General features: G+C 33.5%; 1 protein-coding gene across 4 annotated transcripts in view; it reads right to left on the reverse strand.

Annotated features, from left to right (window-relative positions):
- LOC118205149 (threonylcarbamoyladenosine tRNA methylthiotransferase) overlaps nucleotides 1–22,443 on the reverse strand; it is a 73,936-nt gene extending 51,493 nt beyond the window's left edge. For 3 of the 4 annotated variants that reach the window (XM_085813228.1, XM_085813227.1, XM_035377437.2), the window contains exons 1-4: nucleotides 22,289–22,443; nucleotides 15,961–16,142; nucleotides 6,333–6,434; nucleotides 5,756–5,986 (exon numbers count right to left, since the gene is read on the reverse strand). In XM_085813228.1, the coding sequence (XP_085669354.1) occupies nucleotides 5,756–5,986; nucleotides 6,333–6,434; nucleotides 15,961–16,117 (490 nt within the window). In that variant the 5' untranslated portion in view covers nucleotides 16,118–16,142; nucleotides 22,289–22,443. Of the gene's footprint in view, nucleotides 1–5,755; nucleotides 5,987–6,332; nucleotides 6,435–15,960; nucleotides 16,143–20,998; nucleotides 21,149–22,288 lie in introns of those variants that run through there. The other variant, XM_035377438.2, reaches the window with a different exon arrangement.
- Between the last annotated feature and the right edge of the window lie 1,104 nt (nucleotides 22,444–23,547).

The raw sequence follows: 23,547 nt of genomic DNA on the forward strand, positions 1-23,547 counted from the left end.
TTTTCGAGTATTTTCAAACCTGGCTGGTAAATATTTGTAAAATTCAGGCACGCCCACTTCAATGAATTTTGCTTTCAAATTTGAGTTGCATTGAATCTCGATCACCTCCATTTGCATATGGTTGGGTACTGAGTCAATACTTATTGAGAAAATCGAAGAAAACAAAAAAAATTTGTCTTCGAGGGAACTAAAATCATTAAACCTCGTTTCAAATTCAGTTGTTAAATTTGCAATTTTTCTGCGTATTTTTGATATGAACAAGTATCATCTAAACTTGATTTGTTCATGCTGCACGTCGGGAAGTGCATCAAATCTTCATTTTTAAGTTGTTTTTCCCAAAGAACTAGTTGACATTTGAATGCTTTAATTATGTCAAACATGTTCGTAATGATATGATCTTTTCCTTGTAACGATAAATTTAAATCGGTTAAGTGTTTGGTTATATCAACCAAGAAAGATAAATCTTGTATCCATATTGGATCGTAAAACAAACTTAAGTCTTGATTTTTCGTTTTTAAAAACTGACATATTTCTTCTTTCAAATCTTAGAATTGTTTGAGAATCTTGGAGCAAGATAACCAACGTACCTTGGTATAGTAGGACAAACCCGAATATTCACTATCTAACTCACTTAAGAAAGCAGTGAATTGACGCTGATTTAAACCTCGAGATCTTATAAAATTTATAACTTTTTTTATATATGACAAAACATTCTCCATATTTATTACTTTCGTGCATACAACTTCTTGATGTATAATACAATGCATATGATGAATGTTTGAACCGTGAATTTCACTAAGTGTTTTTCTTAGTAATGCTACGAAGCCCTTGTTTTTCCCGGTCATTGATGGAGCGCCATCTGTAGCTACAGAATTTAATTTTGCCAAAGGTAGATTGTATTTCTGCAGATGTCCAAAAACACAAGTAAATATATCTTCTCCTGTGGTAGTACCAGGCATCGGTATTAGTTCCAGTAATTCCTCAAAAATGTTAAAATTCTTGTCACAAGAACGAAGAAACACTGCTAATTGAGCTTTGCCACTAATGTCCGTGCTCTCCTCACGGGCAATGGAGAAACTTTCGAAACTAGAGGATTTTGCTTTGATCTAATCACTTAAATTCGCGGCTGAATCAGTAACTCTTTCCGCAACTGTATTTCGAGACAATGAAATTGATTGAAAAGCCTTCACATTTCCAGGACAAACAATTTCTCCAGCTTTCATTAGGCATTCCTTGATAAAATCACTGTCAGTAAAAAGCTTCGAATATTTAGCTATCAACTCAGACAAGACGTAGTTGCATGTACCGCCGCTTCACTTTCTTGCAATACTTTACTAAACATGGACTGTTGCTTTTTCACTCCTAACTTGAGCTCTTTCAACTTTTCTTCTCTCATTATTCCTTCGTAATTGTGATATTTCGATTTGTGTTGTTCGTAATGACGTTTAATATTATATAACTTTGATATATTAATAGTATTATTACATATCAAGCAGATTATTTTATCTTTTATTTCACAGCAAAAATATTCTAATTCCCATTTTACTTGGAATATTCTATGTTCGTCAGCGATTTTTCGTTTAATTTTACTACCACTTGGTTTTGATATAGACATACTGAATACAAAGGGCTGGAAAAAACACGGTTAACGTTAAAAAGTTAACAAAAATTTATTCTTTCCACAAGAGATAAATCAAAATACTGAAATATTTCTTCAAAAATATTCTAACAATATCACAAAATGTCAAACGTTTAGCAAAAATCAATTCAAAACAGAGAAACTAATTCTATCTCAAAGCGAAATCGCTACAAATCAATCACAGCATTAAGTAAACAAACAGTTCGCTAGAACTACAGCTACTACTGAGATGAGTTGTTTGTTCTCAGCTTTCATAAGCTTTATAATTAATTTCTCAAAAATACTGGAAACATCTATAAATATATGGATTTTTGTGGATGGCAACAGCAATTACGAGATATTTATTTATTAGGTATTAAATGCACGCGCTGTTCTATTTTTAACCTTCCAACGCAGCTGTCTTTTCAAAAATCGTCTGCGTTGCTAAGGCAACATGAAGCAAATCTAATTACAATTCTAAATAAAAAAAAACTAACTAAATAAATAACTATGAAATCCGTAACAATATGAATGAAGTAATAATTAATAATAAAGCAAAGTGCATGCACATGCATGCACCAATATATCGTACAAAACTATGATTGGAAAACTGAGACCGTGAGTTTGGCCACATTCGGCTATCAGGGGATGCGTACAAGTTCTGAGTGCACGTGTCCCCCAAAAGCCGAAGGTAGCTGAACGCAAGCTACTCATACGCATTTGTAATTTAAGTAGTGTGTGTGTCAGCTCACTGTGAGTAATCTAACAACACTGAATAAATTATCGTTAATTACTTAGCAGAAAACATTTCATTTTTTTCTTCGTCGATATGTTATTTTATTATTATATATTATTATTTGCCGATATATTGGCCGGGCCGCGAGTTTGACATCCTTGTCCTAGATGAAACGTAACGTTAATGATTGAACACCACCGAGTAAATCTAACTCGTTACATTGCGTAATTTAGTTTATTCTGCATGCATTTTATGTGTTTTTTTGTGTATTTTTTATTTCTTTATATTTGCTATAATAATTAATAAATAATAGGTAATATATTTTTACAGTACATTTAAAATAAGAAATGCAGATGTTTTCTAAAAAGCGGGACATTTTTAAAAATCAGGGGGATGCGGGACAGTCCTCCAAAAAGCGGGGTGTGATCACTTTATCTTAAGGTCACTTAACAAGAGATTTTTAAAGGATAATTACCAAATAACTGCATATTTAAAAAAATTCAGACAAAAGCATTTAAAAGTATCATCTAGAAGAAAGAAAACAAACCATGCATTCATTTTGAAAGAACTTACTTATTGTTCCCAAAATATTATGTTTCTTTCATTAAACTATAAATTAATTGAAAACAGACTGATAGAATTGGTCATAAAAAAAGAATAAAAATAGACCTCTTTTGTTCTAAATTATGTTAATTTATTGCAAGAATTACAGTTTGCCTCAGTTGCCTCAGACGTTTCAATTTATTTGATTGTATAAGACACTAGTATAAATTTATGCATAATTACTTGCTTAAACTTATGCACGTTTTGGATCTTTTTAATTTGAAAAATTTTCCTGATATTTTAGCTGAATTACATAAATATCCTTCCCTTTACCATCTTTTCCAAGCTTATTTTTTTCACTAAACCAATTAATGTTACTACTAGTCTCTGCTTCATCTTATAATTCGTTAATGTTTCAACAATATACCAATGAAAAATAATTTTCTCCTTCTTTATGTAATTGATTCCTTCTTCAGTGTGTTTTCTCTTTATTTTAGAATTTTCAGATTCCTAAAATAGAAATCTGAAAGATTTAGAATTTCAGATAAAGATTCCTGTTATTCTAAAGAATTCTTTAGAATTTCAGATACAGATCCCTGTTAATCTAGAATTAGAATTTCAGATAAAGATCACTGTTATTCTAAAGAATTGCTTGTGCTTGGAATATAAAGACGAAGCTGCTAATTTTGTTTCTTTAATAATATGAATATTGAGAATAAGTATGAAATGATACAAGGTCAGGGCCAGCCTCATAGTTAGTAAGGCAGAATTTTTTAGAATTTAAGTGAAGTGCTGAGCAACAAAATGTATGTATGTAAAATTTGTTATGTAAAAGCCCTATGTATGGTGCAATGAGACAATAAGATGAATCTTGTCTGTTTTCAATTTCTTTACTAACACAAAAATTCCTTTTTAGAGATAGCAATCCATTTGCGAAATTATAACTATTTCTGCACTTTTCTGTGCTTGTATCTAGTAGAAAGATGAAAAATAAAGGGAAGTAAACACGTTAAGAGAAAGACTTCTAGGAGCAAAAAGAGAAAATTCAGATAATTTTGTTTTCCCTATTTTTCCAAAAATTCTCCAAAAGATGAGAAATTCATCACAAATTTCCTATATAATTACCATTAAAATACCAGGAAGACATTTTTCATTTTGTCACATTTTTCTGGAATCATAGGTCTATAAATCTCACCTTCATATCTTTTTAAAACTTGTGAAGTGGAAGTTCTAAAATCTAAAAGAAAAGTTATCCCTACCAACTTTGTAACAGCAAAAAAAAATCCGAAGACTTTTTTTTTTTTTTTTGTTTTTTGTTTTTTCCAGGAAATGTTTAGGAAACTGTGCTTTATGACATGGTCTTATTCAAATACAGTGCTGCTGAGATTTCAACATTTTAGTTATTTGAAGTCCATGTTTATATTATTACCATTTTCATTAAAAATAAAAATGAATAACAAATCATAAAATCTATAAATGGAGCTAATTGATGTTTAGTGTAATACAAAACTTATTCAAAGATTTGAAGATACAGATTTTATTAATTTTTATACATACTTGTCAAAAACTAATTAAGTTCAGTTGTGAACTTTTGTATTAAAAATAATCACTTTGTCGGGAATATGTTTATATGTGAACAGCTTTTATTACAGCTGAAAATTAAAAGGACCAGATTGACTAATGAGCAGCTCTAATCCTTGAATATGATTTCTAGTAATTTCTTCCCAAGAATATACATTTTTTCAGAATTGAAACACTATCAAGTATCAAGCTATAGTAAGAAGAAAAAAAAGAAGTTCAAAATTATTTATGTACAGAGATATGTGTTTTTATTTATGTATCAAAGAAAAATTTAATAATTAGGGGAAAAGGTTATTATTATTCATTATTAAGTTTTGTCCCACTTTGTAAATTTTCTCTAAAAGTTTAGAAAGGTTTCATAATTTGCTTATTTTTAGTTTAAATTAAATTATTTAAAGATCAATTAAACAAGTTATAATAGTTTGAAAGAAAGGTCAATTTAAAAATATAATATTTAGCTGTCTACATAATTGTTTTGTTTGAGAATAAATTTATACTTAACAACTTTTCCAAAGTTGAAAATTAACAAAAAAAGACCCAACTGATCTGAAGTGCAACCAACAGAAATGTCTTGCAGGTATCAAACTTCAGATTTCAGACTGGGAATAAGCATAAATTTGAACTTTCTTTTGAATATTATTATTTTTGTTTATCTTTGCTCTGATAAATATTTAGTAAATGAAACATAAAATTTATTTAAAATATTTTTTACTTTACAAAAAAAAAATCTGGCCCTTCAGCTGTTTTCAGATCGTGCATGCAGCCCTCATACAATTTGAGTTTGAGACTACTGCTTTAAAAATTTGCAAATCTTTGAATAAAAAATATTGTACACAAACTGATCTTCAAATCACCAAAATGTTGATAGCATAGAAATTCATATCCCAAATAGCGAAAAATTTCTACTGATGTAATATTTTATGATTTCTTCATTCACACACACAAAAAAAAAAAAAAAAAAAAAAAAATCTCAAAATGTTTATGTTTCAATCAAGGCAGGACCTCATGCCCAAAAACTCAAGTATCCATCGCTTATATTAAGAAATAGGAAATAATTCAAACAATAATTCACAAATACATATTTGTCTATGCTCTGAAAAAAATATTCCTCTAAAATTTGCAAAACTTAAGGATACTTGCTTTTACAGACCATAAGAACCCTATAATCAATGTTGGCTTACAATCAAGCGAAAATAATAAGGGTACTTAAGAAGATATTAGTGATTCTCTCATCAATAGTCTGAAATTTTGGTGAAATAAAAAATAATGATACTCACCTTTCAAAGTTTCTTCTACAACTTCAACAACCCTATCAATCTGCTGCACTCCTATGATGCTGAGGCCTTGTAAATAAGGGGACTTTGGAGCAGCCTGGGAAACACAACCTGCTACTACAACATATTTGCCTTTGCGTTGACCTTCTTCAATAGCATTCCGAAAATGGTCTTCTGCTGGATTCTTTACAGTGCAGCTATTTAAAAGCCATACATCAGCAATGGATGAATCATCTAAAGAATTTTTTTTCATTACTTTTAGCCCCATAAAGTCATTTCACAAAACATAATCAACAAATTTTAATATAATATTAAGTAATAATTTTGAACTTCCATCAAAAAAGAAATTTGCTTAAGACAACATGAGCAGAAAAAATCTAAAAATATTGGCTAAGAATGAGAAGTTTTATTTTTATGCTAGTTCCAAATTAAATCAATCAAAAATAACTCTAAATTAAAACTAAAACAATCTTAGTTCTAACTTTAAAATGCTAAAAATGCAAGGTTTTCACACAGTTACACACACATACAAAAAACAAACAAAAAAAAAAAAAAAAAAAAAAAAAAAAAAAAATCAAACCTGTTATAATGTATCCATATTGATTTAGAAGTCCAGCCATATACTCGCTGTCAGAACTATTATGAGCACATCCCCAGGTTTTTACATAAACCTTCTGAATACCTTCAGAAAATTCATTTTAACATAAATTTATAGAAAGCAACTAACTAATAAATACTTGAAAGAGAAAGATTTAAAAACTACTGCATAATATTTCATTACAAATGAAAAAAGCTAATTTATATATAATTTTATAATTTATATAATTTTTAATATGCTAATTTATATAACTTTTAATATCTAAAAAGCTTAATTTTACATTGCCATATAAACCTTTACCACTTTACTTCAATATAAAAAAAAAAAAAAAAAAAACTGCAGACTTTTTTTTTTTTCTTTTTTCAAAATTCTGATTAAAATACAGCAATATTCAGCATATCCTGACATCACTTGAAATATGATATACAGTACAAAGTCCAAAATCCGGACGTCCATTATCCGGAATGATCTAAAATTCGGACTTCAAAGCCACAAACATTTTTTTTTTATTAATGCTTTACGCATGCGCATTTGATTTTTCCTTCTATAAATAACATGTGGAGATTTTCACTTAAAAATTAAGATTCTTAATTTCACTTAGGCACTAAATAAAATACCTCGTTATGGAAAAACAATCATGTAAGCATAAATTTGTGAGATTAATAATTTGGCTCCATAGCTGAGTATCTACTTGGCATACATTTCAAACCGAAACATTCACCTATTTGATATCCTTGACGCCAACCTGGTGAGTCATTATTTATTATATTTTGCTTTCATCACCGTTATGTTTATCAATACATGACAGCTTCAGTAATAACTCATGCTAATGATTTCAAATTACGGAGTGCCTATGATTTAAAACCATTTACCTCCTCATCAGAACTAAATAAAGTGAGCAGAAACAAGAAAATTGCATTAGTTAGTTTACTTGATGCAAGCTAGAAGGAGCCATATATTCTCAAGAAAGGTTAGGGATAGAGATAAATATAAACAATTAATAAAATGAAATTTTAGTTTTTATAATTATTTTTCAAAATTTTAAACTTTTTTTGTAGTTTTATATTTTAAGTTTGTTGTTGTTGTTGTTGTGAGTGTAATTTTTTTTTTTTTTTTTTAAATACACAATACAAACACTAAAGCAAAAAGCGGATAGGAAAGATTTTACAATTAATAGGAACATTGGCATGTGGCTCAACATAATAGTGCAAATATAGCAAGGTAATCACGAGAAAATATTCAAGGCAGAAAAAAATTCTGTGAGAAGATGTGATTTTTAACCTTCCAGAACGCGCGTATGCGCAAACTTAACGACAAATTCAGTTTTTAATGCACATTTTTCATATATAAGCTGAGACGTCTGAATGTCATTTCTATTCCTCCTTTCTGCCCTTCCCCACATCATGGAATGTGCCAACAGGAAGTCATTTGACTTTTTTCTTTTTTTAACTGGGCTTTTGTGCTACGTGGCAACTTTTTCATAAAAGTTACGACACGCACCTGGTTGTGTTTTAAAATTCGGAAAATATTTTTTCCTCAAATATTTTGTAATTTTGTGTTATTAATTTCCATGTATTATTTTAATTTGAATAAATTTGGCTTTGTAAATTTTACATAGCTTTTCATGGCAAAAAATTATGTGCAACCAGCTGATTTTGCTCAGAATCTTAAAGAATTATCTGATGAAGAAAAGAAAGACAAGGAAACCTTTGGATGGGAGAACAATAGCAATTTCCATTCTTTATTTTCTTTTATTTCTGTTTTTTAAAAACAAATGAAAACATTAAAGTTAATTTAAAGTGTGTTTTTGTAACCAGTAAGAAGTAAATTTCCTTGCAGAAATAAGTAATGCTAAACTTACTTTTTTTCCTACCAAGGTGTTTTCCTTTTTTATTGTCTTATCTTTGATGAATATTAAAATAAGCTTCGATTTTAAAATATAATTATTAAATAATAAATTTAAAACTTTCTATAGTGAAATACATCTTTGCATTTCCATCTCACTAACATAAGAACTTAAAAATAATTTAATTATATTTATCATTTGTATTTTGCAATAATAAGATTAATATTTTATTTCTTAACAAATTTATTATCAACACATGCCCAAAATGGTAAAATAATGGATGTCGTAAAAAATACGACATGTGCGTGCTCATGTAAAATTGCCAAGTGCGTGTGCTGGAAGGTTAAAATAACAGATTGATAATTATGTAACAGGCCACTTTTCAGGTTGGTGTGAGCAAATTATAGAGAAGATGGATAAGCTATCGGCATATTATGGCAGCATAACAAGAGATGTCTTTCCTTCATGGAGGTTAGGCTGGAACTGAAGTTGGAGGGGCGTGGTTTCACCTTTTAGCTGGTGGAAAGATGTTTTATTCCCGGCCAATAATAGAGTGAGGACGCTTCTGTGAGCTGCAAATTGCAGGATCGTAGGCAGGCAGTTGTTAAAGTACATGATTATCAGTCTGTTAAATTTTGAGAAATAAATTTTGACTAAGTTTTTTTAATTTTAACATCAATGGATTTAATATTGAATCACATCTGAACGGATGTACCAGGGTGCATTTAGAATCATATGTAGGGTATTACTTTGAAAAGATTGAAATTTTTTCATATGTGTCTTAGCCACAGTGCTCCAAATAGTGCATGCATATAATAATATAATAGGTCTTAAAATAGATGTGTAGAGAAGAGCTTTGTTTTTGATTTGTTACGAGTTGGCTGCTACGAGCTAAAATTGGGTAAAGCTGGGATCTGACACCCTTTACTTTTTTGATCATATTATCGATTTGAAGGTGCCAGATTAATTTGGAATCAAGTATAACACCAAGATACTTGTAAGAATTAGTCCAGGGAACATAATCATTAAAGAATTTTAAGTTAATTGTAGGGTATGGGAAGGGAGCTTGTTTAAAAATCATAGCAGCACATTTAGCGACATTAATTTTTATTTTCCAAGTAATGAGCCAGTGCTCAAGGCTTGAGAGATATTCTCTGAATATTATGAACCAATCTGTCCAGGTGTTTGTGTCTTGCTAGGATGGCTGTGGCATCCACATAGAAAGCTAGGGTAACACTGGGTGATTTTGGTATGTCATTAATAAATAAATTGAACAAAGCTGGTCCTAAAAGACTACCTTGGGCTATACCACTAAAGATTGGACAGGGAGTTGAAATGATACGAGGGTTGGAACTTTAATAGTGGCAACACAGCTGAAAAAACGCTACGCAGCAAAACCAAAGAATATCGCGTATACCACACGTGAACTACATACCTACCTTACCTCTCAGCAAAAAGACTCGTCCTGCCTACGTCACGCGCATGCGGAGTGACACGAAGAACGGATTTTTGTATTAGCTCGCGGTCTAAAGTAAGTGTTGTCAGGATGTTTTCAAAACAAGAACAACAACGTTGGATAAAAATTGAATGTGCCAGAGTTCGTACAGCATGGAAGTGTCATCAAGAGCTTCAAGAGGCTTGCGGAGAATCTGCATTGCCTTACAGAACCGTAGCAAGATGAGTGAAAGCATTCAATGAAGGATGCCAAAATATGGCAGACATGCTGCGGCCAGGTCATCTGAGCGTCAGCGATGCAGACGTGCAAGCTGTTGCCGCACTAATGGACAGTGATCGCCGACAAACGATTCGTCAGCTGGCCGGACAAACAGGATTAGCGCATACGACTGTGCTGCACATTCTGAAGGAACGCCTGTCCATGAGAAAAATTGCTTCACAATGGGTTCCACATCAATTGACGGAAATGCAGTAATGGCTACAACATGATGCTGCCTGAACCCACCTGGAGGGCTATGAACGCGAAGGAGATGCTTCTTTATGCCGTATCATTACGCTGGATGAGACTTGGGCCCAATCGTACCAGCCAGAACTTAAACGCCAATCAAACGAATGGTGTCATCACGGGTCACCACGACGTTCAAAATTTCGTCAGAACCCCAGCAATGTAAAAGTTATGGTGATTCTCGTGTACAACTGTGATGGTATCATCCTAGCGCATACCATTCCCCCACAGCAGACCGTCACTGTGCAGTATTACTGCTCATTTTTGGAGCACAATCTCCAACCAGCTTTGAGAAAAAAATGGCGACACTTTCTGCAGAACGCTCCTCTCATTTTGCATGACAATGGTTGGCTGCGTGCAGCGCAAGCTGTAACTGATTTGTTCAAGCGATGGGGCTGGGAAATGCTTCACCATCAAGCATACTCCCCAGATCTAAGCCCTTGTGACTATGACTTAATTCCTAAGATGAAGGCACCACTTCGTGGCACTCGCTTCCAAACTGTTCCTGAGATTCTTGTGGCAGTAGACCGGTCCATTCAAACTATCAACAAAACAGGCGCTGCTACAGGTATTCTGCGACTTCCACATCGTTGGAAACACCTGGCGACTATATTGAAGCTGGCGACTGTCGAAAATGCTGGCGACTATATTGAAGGACTGTAAAACATGGTGACATGAATCACTTTTGTATTTCTTGTAAATAAATAGTTGCCACTATTAAAGTTCCAACCCTCGTAGAATCAACGCGTACAGAGAAAGATCTATTAGTGAGATATGAGTTAATCATGTGAATGAAATGAGGCGAAAGTTCAAGTCGCATGAGCTTGATAATAATACCAATATGCCAAGTCCTATTAAATGCTTTGGCAATATAAAAAAAAAGTGTGCCTGTAAGCATTTTGCTAAGAAACCCTTCATGAATGTACTCCACTGTCTTTAGCAGCCGGTGCGTAGTACAGTGTTTTGCTCGGAATCCAAATTGTTCGTCAATAAGGACTTTTTGGTTCCGAAAAAAATCATTCAGGCGTTTAAGTAGCACAAATTCATAAATCTTAGATAATGAAGATAGGAGGCTGATAGGTCTGATAATTTTGAGGATTTGAGTGGCACTGGCCAGGTTTTGGAATAGGCACTATAGGTGTGCATTTCCAGCTTTGAGGAAAATAGCAATGCAGGATCATATAATTTATAAGCATCACTAGGAAAAATAGATAATTGATGGGTAAAAATTTAATCATGCAATTAGAAATAGAATCCAACCCTGGAGCCTTTTTAGGTTTAAATTTCGCTTATGGTTATGTATTGTATGTTTCTCTGAAAGGGAGAGGAAAGGAAACATTCAACATCCTGTTGGAAGGAATTTGCGGTGTTAACGAAAACTCCTTCATTATGTGGTTTGAAGACTATCAGCAATTAGTTCTGCTTTCTCCGTGTCTATGTGAGCCATCACCGCGTCTTTTGATAAAGACAGAATGCAAGTTTTAGGTTTGTGTAGCCTGGCAGATGCAAGCCAAAGGCTGTTATCATTGGTTGTTAAGGACTGAATGCATTCAGAGTATTGCATTTGGAAGAATTGGTCACAAGACACCTTGACTTCATTCTGGAGGGCACAAAGTTGTAATTTAGTTGTCTTTGCCAAAGTCTCCGTACTTTGTTCTTTTCCCGAATTCTGTTTTTAATTTCTGGACGAAGCTTACGAAAATTGGGTCTAAGGGTGGGTTTGGATACCTCTTTAAAGGTATCAGTAAGGGCTTTCGTTAATTGATCAAGTGCTTCGTCAATATCGGAGCTTGACTTAATTTCAAGGGAGGGCAAATTTTTACTTTTAAGTTTAAAATTGTCCCAGTTGGTGGAGACTAGTGCCAGAGAATTTTGATCAAAAGTAGAACAGTTAAGGTCGATGAGCATGGGATTGTAATCTGCGGATAAACAAATTTCCACAGTCACATGAAAATCAAAGGGAATGTTCCGAAAAAGAGCCAAATCAATAGTAGAAGGGGTTATCCATGCATCATAACATGTAGGGGAATCCGGCGCAATAATTTTGATTTTGAGTGCACTAAGCCCATTTTAGAAGGCCATGCCCAGCAGGGTTGGATATTTCACAACGCCAATACTGGTGATGACAATTTAGGTCGCCAACAATAATCATGTTATTAGAAATTCTGAGAAGTTTATTAAAATCTTCCACAAGTAATTTTCCTCCTGGGGGAAGATAAGCAGAGATCAAAACTAGAGAGGGCGAATTTATAATGAAAATTTCACTAATCGTCGCTTCAAGTTTGCTCAGATTAGATGTTGATGTTTCAATCCTTTTATGAGAAGTACTATTTTTGATATAAATACAAGTGCCGCCATGAAATCTATCATGAATATCGATAGCTTGCCTGTCATTTTTATACATAGCATAATTTGGAAGCTTGGGAACTCTCCCTGGTTGGAGTTTGGTCTCTTTGACAAAAATGACATCAAAGCCCTTCTCTTCTACATAATCTCTGAACTCGTGAAATTTATTGGAAATGCCATTTGCATTTCAGGTGCATAGTTGCAGATTATTCAACCCCTTCAAAGTATTGAATTTTAATGACTGGAGGAATCATAGAATTGGAAAGTGACATAATTCTAAAAAATGTTGTAAGCAGTGTCAGCACCAGATGGAGCCACTCTGAGCTGAGGCAGAGCATTTTTTGAACACCAAGAGAAGTTTGTTCTGGTCAATACCAGGTTGGTTGGAGATTTGAATAATTGCCAAAAGGATATTGGTACAATTTAGCGTCAAATTAGTTCCTTGGGGGACTGAATAATCTGGAACATTGGGGGAGCAACCTGTTGCATACCCGTGAGGGCACTGGAATACGAAACTCCGGGGTGAGCTAGACTTGCACTGGTGATAGTTGCAGCCGGTCGTGTAGCCTTGCTGTTTTGTAAAGTGTTGTTTGGGGAAGAATTAACAGAGGGGCTTGAACGAGTATTAAATTTTGATGAGGCATTCTTAGATCCAGGAATTCTTGGACATTGGGGCTAGTTCGCCACATGATCTCCAATGCAGTTTGCACACTTATTTGGTTGATCAAATGGTTTAGGAGAGTCATAGACTTGATGTGGGCCAGCACATCTTACACATTTCTGAGGTAGAGAGCCTTGACAGCTCCACAACTCAGAAGGTCCTTTACGTCCTTTGAAGTGTTCGAAGGCAACTTCAGTTCCAAGGATTCAGTTACATTGTAGATTTCCACTGCTTTGAGACTATTGTGAATCTGGAGGTAGAATAGATTTAGTTTTTCACCTTTTAAGTTGCGAAATTTTGTGGATCTTGAATCTTAAAGCCTCGATCGCATCCTGCACAACATTAATCGGACTGCTGGAGGGTAAACCTCTAATAACAACTTTGAGGGAAAACTCCGCCTTAAGGGTGTGAGATTTGAAAGGAATTGAATGTTCGTTTAAAAAATCTGACAAGTGTTCAGTAATCATTTTCTGAATTAGTAGTTAATCGTAAAAAGTCTTTGCCTGGATTGTATTGAGGGTGTGTGTCTGCGGAGCTGTTCTAAAAGGAAGTACCAGTCAGCTCTTGGCTTAATGAAGACTAGGGGTGGAGCTTGAATCTTTGGGGTGGGATTAGTGGCCAGCTGCGGGAAGGTGTTTTCATTATTTTTTGGTTTTCACATTATCAAATTTATTACCAGTGCTAGTAGTAGGACTTCAACTATTACTGTTAGAATTTACAGTGGATTTTTTAGCAATTAAATGCTTGGGGGGGATTTGAAATCCATCGGCATCTACAGATCTGCTTCTTTTTCTAGGGTCAGATTTTGGAGTTTTCTGACCAGGGCTTAAGAGGGGGTGGCAAAGTAGATTGTTGGTTGGAACTTTTAGAAGGTTCATTTGCTGGTTTTTCAGCTTTTTTAAGAGTTTCAAGGAATTCAGCCTCCGTGGAAGGTAGGGTGAAGAGATTTACTCCAAAGCTTAGACAAGGAATGTTCTCACCTTCTTGAGTCATCTGCCTGAGCACCATACCCTTGTTTGGGTTGTCCTGACAACTGAGACACTGAATTTGAAATGAGAGATTGGTGTGGCGATTCTTGAGTACATAGATTTGCAGTGCATTTCTGGTAAATACAGAAGGAGATGGTGGTGCATGAGCAGAAGTGTCCATAAGATTAGCTGTATTAACATGCAGCGGTTGTTGAGAGTTGATCATAGATGATGAGGTGCCTGATGGTGGAGCCGAGCCGCATTCGGGTTCGAGCACTCGTTGTTGCCGAGCTCAGAGCTCATAAGCCTACACGCATCACAATTGGAGTCCATTACATGAATTCATCCAATAACTCATGCAGTGATGTCTTAAATTTTTTATATTAGTAATTGAATTACAAGAGTATGGCAACCTTTTATGCTAACGTTACACTTGGTGATGATTATAGATTTTTAAATGATCTAAGAAATGTTGACGAGGGAAACTTCAACAAAAATTTCTTTTCATATGCTAAAAATGGATTTTGTTAATGAAACTCATAGGCCAAAAGATTACATTTAGTGCTATTTTAATTAAGAATAACTGATATGTTATTCACCATAAACCCAGAAGCGGCGGCAGAATTTAGGGAAGACAAAATTGTTGGAATTTGGGGAAGCACCAAGCAGCAAAATTAAGGGATGAGAAGTTTTTATGATTTAGGGAAAGCACTGGGATCCAAAGTTTAGGCACGGTGAAAATTTAGAACTTAGGAAAGCACTTTGTAGCAGAATTTAGGACCCGTAGAGACTGCACCAGGCAGTATCGAGCGCCGGCCCTAGATAAAGCCTTAAGTATATGTGGGAATTTATTTATTCAGGACTTGGATTAGTTTGAAGCATGTGCAAGAAATAAATGAAGATATAGTAAATAAGTAAACTAAAATAATTAAGGCTTAATTCAATACGCAATATGATCAAGACAAAATTTAGCAAAACAACTTGGCTTTCATCGCCAATCTTGTGATACACAGTCAATAATGTATAACGGACTCTATTTAGCTAGGCTAAAATTATCTTTACTGATTCTAAGGCATTTCAGTGAATGTAGCAGACTGTGCTGCTCCCTGATCTTCTAATTTGATCCAGCTTATTATTTTTTGCAGACTGTTATTATTACAGCAATTTTATGAAAACTAAGCTTGAACTTTTGATTATGTCGAAAAGAGTTTCCAATTCTGGAGTTGCCAAATGATCTACAAAGCAAAACCATGTTTCAATGTACATTAAGCAAAAACTGGAATTGCTGCAAAAAATGGATAAAGGCTTATCTGTCTCAAAATTATGCAAGGATTATGGCATTGGAAAGTCCACTGTATATGACACAAGAAAAAAGAACTTTTTGAATTTTTTGTGGAAGCACCTTAAACAACTTACATTGAAAGAAATGTTTACTAAAGTAAATAAATAAATATGAAGTATTTTTTTGTAAATTTTGATACCCTTTAGGTCACAATGGTTCTTTATTTCATAAATTGTGATTTCATATTTTTTATTATATAATTTCAGCATGCCATCTTACCAGATTTAAATTGATGATCTATTATCCGGAAAAATCTCAAATCCGGAATCACCGAAGTCCCGACCAGTCCAGATTTCGGACTTTGTACTGTATACATTTTGCGTATATTTGAACTGTTAATATAGTGTTTTTATTATGATATGAATTAATATTTTGCATGTGTTCATGCAAATATTTTTAACGAAAACCTCAAACTGTTTGGATATAAATAATCTCAATATGAATCCTAAGTATTAATATTAGAGAGAAAATAGCAAATTATACTTACCAGGAATAATGCTATCAGCTATAATAGGAGCTGTAGGTTCATTTGTCCGTTTGACTTTCAACACTGGACTTGAAGACATGGCAGTTGTTAAACGAGATACTTCAGCAGTTTGACCTAGGTCTTCAATGTCTTCCACATTTTCTTCGTAAGAAACCATTTTAAAATCAGCTTTTCAGAGGTACCTTAATAAAAAATTTTCTAATTTGTATAATATGCATTTATTTCTAAGCTCTTGGAATCAAACAGTAATAATTTAATACCATTACACCTGTTTAACTGCAATAGAAATATGGCTACATTATAAATTTATTAGTTAAGCATGTGTTATATACGGTGACACATGCTTAGCTGATAAAATTCCTTTAGTACATGCACAGGTTGAAGGAAGTACAACACCTGTGCATCCATCTAGGCATATAAGATATCTCTGGCCCTTGCTAACTGCTAAGTTTCCACTATAAATGGATAACACTGATAGAGAACACCCCATGGGTCAGTCTGAGGGTCTCCCATCCCTCTTCCCCTACCATCAACCTCTTATGAGGATTTTGGCTTGCCATGCATCTCGAGGTTGGGGGAGTTTGGCAGCCTGCTTACAAATATCCATGCCTTCAGGATTCAATTCAGGGCCTTTCGGTACAGCAGTCAACATCAGTTTTTCTCTCTCAAGAAAGCGAATATTTTTATATGCAGAAGATGTTGTTTCAGTAGTCTCAAACTCAAACTTAATGCAAAATATATGTACAGTCTGAAAGCAGTTGACAGGCTGAATTTTTATTTTTATTTTGGGGGTGGGGTTAGTCTATATTTTAGGGTACCCCTTGGATTGTCTTCAAATTTTTGTTTCATTTATGGTAACCTGAGTAATTTTCGTTGAAAGTTATGGAAACCTTATTATGACGATTGGTTGCAATGCATGATTGCGGTGATTTTTACTGTTCGGAAAATATTTCTCAGGGCATATTTATGCGTTGGATGTCAGTTAGGAAGTACGTTGGTTATTTTGTGCTTTACAATGTAAAATGCCTGTTGGTGGTATGATTAAGCTGAAGTTTCTGTATGCTTTGAAACAAATGGGAAAAGAAACATTGATTGACTGGTGTGTAAATAATGATTTAAATGGCTTCATTCACCTCTCAGTAAGTTATGCAGTAAGATTTTAGAATTTGGAAACTGGGGCTGATTTATTTTTGTGAATTTATGTGACAAAGGCACAAACAGTTTTTGGATGCTGTAAAGGAATTCTCTGCGCTACACACTAAAAACACAGAAATTTGTAAATAAGGTAAATCAATATTTCCTTTTTGTACTGTGCAGATAACATGTATTTTTATTTTATGCTATTTCCTTGGTTTATTTTGATTTAAAGTGCAGTGTATTTAGATTATAATTTTTTTATGTTTTGGACACTATTTTACTTGGGAGGGCACTGCACGTAAATAAGAATGGTGCAAATTTTCTAACAAAATGAAAAGATTTTCCTCAAATGGGATCTTTTGCCACACCCACCATATAGCTCCGACATCACTCCTTTGGACTTTTTCACCTTTTTTCACACCTGTAGCTATATTTTGCTGGTGCTATCTGCCATTCTGCAAAGGATGTCTGAAATGAGGTTGATCTGTTTTTGGACTCACGGCCACCAAGTTTTTGGGATGAAGGCTTTGATAAAACAATCAAAATGTTGGCAGAAAATCATAGATATGGTTGGTGATTACTACCCGCACTAAAGATACTACTTTCACGCTTGTTTTTCCTAACTTTATTAAGAACGTTTTATTTTGCGAAAGACTTTCATTATGATCAGATACATATATTTGCATGTAAATATTCATGAGCTTCATTATTTCTTATTACAACTTTTAACTTCAACATATCATGGCATTTTGATTTTGATAGAATTTGTTACCTTGGAGAAAAATTACTAGAAGCTATCTTCATCACAAATTTTAGATGCTTATTGGTAACTCTTATTCTTTTCTTATTAAGTTTCAGATGGAAACAACAACCCCCCCCCAAAAAAAAACTGTACAGATATAAATACACTTCCAAACAAAGAGATTACTCCTACTGCAAAAATTCCCAGCTAAGGGTATTTATCTTTTGACAAGTATGCAAAAAATTAATGGGCTAATCTTTGGAATATGGTAACAGGTAGTTTGGCGACATTTTGGTAGGCGATAAAGGTTACTACCTAGGACTTTGGTAATAATGTGAGAAGTACTCAGTTCCGATTACGCATTATTTTGTGTCAGGGAAATGAGAAATCATGAGATATGTCATGTGACATATATGGACGAATCACAGTTCTTTAATCGGAAAAGGGGGGAAATCTGGAAAAATATCTTTAGTACTTTATAGAATTTTGTATTTAGCTTCATTCTGTATTGTGTGAAAGAGTGTTGCTTAATTTTTGGATCCCACGGCCCTATCTAAAGTGAATTCGAAATGGGTATTTAGTGGGGTTGAAAGGGGTAGTAATAAGTGTTTTTTTAAGGTTGTGCAAGATAGAAGTAAAGATTGCTTATTAAGTTTTATTAAGCAGTATATTCTACCTGGTACAATAATATCTGATTGCTGGAAGTCATATGTCTGTTTGGAGGATGAAGGTTTTCAACATCTTGCTGTGAACCACAAGTACGATTTTAAAGATCCTGAAACAGGCGTACATACGATTGCTTTTTATTTAGCGGAGGAAATAAGAAAAGTTTATCCACCACGTAATCAAGATTCTGAAGAAGATTAGGTAAGTTAGTATTTTTAATTATTTGAGGATATTATTTTTATGCATTGTTCTAAATCTAAGGAGTAAATAAAGTAATATGGTATTATTGGAAAATTGTTATTAGCAATGATTTAGTTTAAAGTAATTAGGATTGTAAGCTAATTTTCATTAATTTAATGTATGTGCTTATTTATATTTTAAGTAGTGTTTTTTAATTTAATTATATTTTAATTAAATGATAGTTATTTTGTGAATTTTATGTTTGTAGCAATTTGGTATACGTTTCAGTTGAAGTAAACATGCATGGAAATAATTTAAATATTTGACACTAAGTATTTGTAACCATTTTTAATGTTTGCGGTATAAATTCGTTGGTGACGTTTATAATATAATAGATAATTTAGAGGTAAAAGTTTTTGGATATTTTATTTATTTTATACGTGGAAATGTTCATCCTTGAAAAGGGTATATACGTTTTCGCGATCAGGTAATTTCATATATGTTCTTTTTACCGGATTTAAAGATTCACAAAATTTTCATGCATTTTCGTGAAATTTTTCTAATTTATGAGAAAAAAGCAGTGTACATGGAATAGTGAAGAGTGTGCACAATGCCATTTCTGTGCAATTCTGGGATGTTTTTTTAAGTAAAAATAAGTCGACGTGTACATGGTTTAGTTATATTTTAATTAAATTATAGTTATTTTGTGAATTTTATGTTTGTAGCAATTTGGTATACGTTTCAGTTGAAGTAAAAGTGCATGGAAATAATTTAAATATTTGACACTAAGTATTTGTAACCATTTTTAATGTTTGCGGTATAAATTCGTTGGTGACGTTTATAATATAATAGATAATTTAGAGGTAAAACTTTTTGGATATTTTATTTATTTTATATGTGGAAATGTTCATCCTTGGAAAGGGTATATACTTTTTCGCGATCAGGTAATTTCATATATGTGCTTTTACCGAGTTTAAAGATTCACAAAATTTTCCTGCATTTTTGTGCTGATTTTTGTAATTTATGAGAAAATAGCAGTGTAGATGGATAAAGTTAAGAGTGTGTGCAATGCCATTTTTATGCAATTCTGGGATGTTTTTTTAAGTAAAAATAAGTCGACGTGTACATGGTTACTGTGTATGTGCGATTTTGAAAAACGCGGCAAGGAGTTTGCGATTCTGCACTTTTTCCCAATTTTTCAGTTAATATTTGTCATGATTAAGCAGTTTTGTTCCATAAAATTTCTAGCATAAGCGTAATTCGGATAGCAGATTGTTGGAAAAAGTGTTCAGTAAATAAAAAGAAAAGAAACATGTCTTTACTTCGTGAAGACAAAATGGCGGTGGAAAAAAAAAAATAGAGGGTTGCTGTAACAGAGTTGGTCGCCAAATTTTCGCCCAAAAATTGCCAAGTTACCATAATCCAAAGATTAACCAATTAATGAAATCTGCATTTTCAAATCTTTGAACAAGGCTGAACATCACAGTGTAACTTAATTAGTTTTGTTTGCAGATGATGTTATTCATGTTCTTTTTAATGACAATGAAAGTATTGTAAAACTGGACTTGAATACATTAATATCTTAAAATTTCTTTCAAATTCTTATCAATAATAATTAATCTAGAAGAATGCTAATCTAGAAGAATGCTAACACAAGAAATCTATTTGTGAGGTTTGTAAAACTGCCATGAGGCTACATGCTGCTTGTGAGTTACCAGTTTGAAGCCACTGTGTTATCTCAAGCTTTAAGACCAATATCACACATGCATTTGTTTCATACAAACAACTATTTTGGACAATTTTTCTGCCTAGTTTACTACTGAAAAAAAAGATGCAGGATTTTTACCTTCCTTAAAAAATAAATAAATAAATAAATAAATAAATGTAAGTTGTTCGTTTTCAACCAATCAGCTATCAGCTTATTTGTAATGAAGAACCAATTTCCCCTTTATATGTTAACGCCGAAGTGATCTGTGGTGATTGGCTGTTGTGACAAAACAGAAAACTTGTTCTTCCGAAACAAACGGATGAGTAATAGCAGTCTAAAAGGTACTCCTCTGTTATCAGGACTGGATTTAGAAATGTATGCATGTGCCTATATACACATATATGGGAGTGCACACACACACATACATATATATGCATGCACACATGAATACATATATCCATACATACATGAATTTCTGAATCTGATAATAAAAGAGCACGTCTTCAAGATTTCAGATTTTAGAAGGGTAAAAAAGATAATTTTTCTTTTATTAAAGTAAATATGAGTATATTATATGAAATTGAATATTAAATATGAATTCATACCTGCACTAAATAGATAAGATCTGCAGACCTAGGGCTATGAGTTGTATTATTTCCAGTAAGACAGTGAACACAGCACACCATTAACACTTATGACTGAATTATTATCACATAAGAATAAATTTATAAATTTTCATCCTTTACGCTATGCGAATCTGAGACCTATAAGGAATATACCACATTTTTTGAAAGATGAAGTATAAACTGTGATACTGATATCTGTGTACGTGCTGAGGAAATGTTCCAAATCCCTTAACCAGCAATTAAACTATTAGAAATTTTGTTTTATAATAGATAAACTGTCATCAATTAAAGTGTTATCCTTATAAATTTAAAGTGCTCTATGCATTAAAAACATGGGCTAATCTTTAGAATATGGTAACAGGTAGTTTGGCGACATTTTGGTAAGGTGATAAAGGTTACTAGCTAGAACTTTAGCAATAATCTGAGAAGTACACAGTTTGAATCACAGATTATTTTGTCTCAGAGAAATGAGAGATCATGAGACATGTAATGTGACATTTTCCGGAAATTTCCGATCGTGATTTTAGCTAATAAGCACTTAGAAACAATTTTGCTGCTAAAGTGCAGAATCACCCACTTATTTGTTTGGTGCTTTTTACAAGAGTAAGAAGAATTGGATTTTTGTCAATTTTCTTTGACTTTCTAAGTGAAAAATAGGTCGATGTGTACATAGATAAAGTCAAGAGTGTGCGCAATACCATTTTTGTGCAATTCTGGGATTTTTTTTTAAGTGAAAATAGGTCGACATGTACATGGATACCGTGTATGTGCAATTCTTAAAAACGCTGCAAGCAGTTTGCGATTCTGCACTTTCTCCCAATTTCTTACCTAATCTTCATCATGATTAAGCACATTTGTTCCATAAAAGTTCTAGTATAAGCATAATTTGGCTAGCAGATTGTTGGAAAAAATGTTGAGTAAAAAAAAAAAAAAAAAAAAAAAAAAAACATGCCTTTACTTTGTGAAAACAAAACTAGCAGGTTGCTGTAGCTGGGTTGGTTGCCAAATTTTCGCCAAGTTACCATAATGTAAAGATTCACCAAAACATGTTTTCATTGTATAGAAATATCTTATTCTCGAAGTAAACCTGGATTGAGTTCCACGTTCTCTATATTTCTATGTATTTTCTTTAATGAGTTATACAGAGAAATCATGCTGCGCAGATACATTTTATTGGTTATGTAATTTAACTGTTGAACAGTAGACAGAAAAAAAAAAATCTTGTAAATACTAGATAATTCTAAGCAAAGGATAAAATATGTAAATTACCATTTAATTTTTATGCTTCATTAGCACAAAAATTTCATTCAAAATTATTCTACGACTCTCAACCACGTTTCAACTCAAAAATAAATATAAACAAATGTTACGTTTTGCATTCAGCTATGAGTCTTTCTGTCTCTCGACAAAAACGAATTCCGTTTTTTGTTCTATTTAGCTGGCCTTGGCCAAACGCATCAATGCACTCATCACTTCATCCCTGATGTCCTCGATTTTAGTTTCAACCGGGAGGCCTCTAATGACGATTTTGATCAGCCGGTCCTTCTGTAGATCTAATGCATTATACTGGATGTTAGCCTTTTTCATCCAGCGGGTAACCTCCTGGAACTCAAGTTCGGTTTGAACGAGCAGTTTTAGGTAGGGGCCGCTGCTCTTAATATTCGGAGCAATCTCACGAAAAAATGACATTTGCGTCTCCCACTGCTTGCTTTATTTTAAGTCAATAACCAGAATATTATTTGGTTGCTGCAGAGGAGGAAGACGCTCCTCACATGCTCGCTATTACTCGTTAGACGTCTTATCGTTTCGCTCTCCGTTTCCTTGCGTTGCTGCCCCTCCCGCTATTATACCGAGTTCATCGACCTCGCATCATGGGCTCTGGGTTGTTTTTTCTTTGGCTTTCGCCTCACAGAAGCGTCGCCTTAACTCCACTGCTGCACCCTTCGCTGGATAAAACAGGTCGTATTTTATTCTTTCTTCTGATTTTCTTTATTCACCGTGCTGATGGGTACCTTCGGGTACGGCCTCTAGTTAGACCTTTTTTCCAACCTATTTGCCTCACATTATTAATCACTATGAAACAACAAACATAACTGTAACTAATAATAACACAAACATGGAAAATTCACCTCCAAACTCAGAAAATCCTCACATGAGACATCTCAATGATGAACTCAACTTCTCTAAATATTAAGTCATAAAATTACTTTATCCAATGACGTGGAAACTACCAGATCCTTGGTGGAAGATATCCAAGATATCCGTAACGACCCAAATGTGATTATGTCCAATAGTGATAAAAAAGAACTAAACTTTCTCCTTGTAAAAGCCATTAATCAACTGCGTATGCAGGAAAACGAGATGGCCAATGCAAAAATAAACGAATTACAAACCTCTAGCGAAAAGCTCGCTAAACAATTTGAAGAGATTAAAAACTTCTGCGACATACTTCAATCCACTAGTGGTTTCAAAGAACAAAGAAAAAGAAAATTGCGCCATAGACAAACGGATTCTGACTCCGATGAGGA

Source organism: Stegodyphus dumicola, chromosome 3 (genome assembly GCF_044657685.1).
Source record: "Stegodyphus dumicola isolate Sdum_Otavi_A_Nest chromosome 3, ASM4465768v1".
NCBI classification, from domain to species: Eukaryota; Metazoa; Arthropoda; class Arachnida; order Araneae; family Eresidae; genus Stegodyphus; species Stegodyphus dumicola.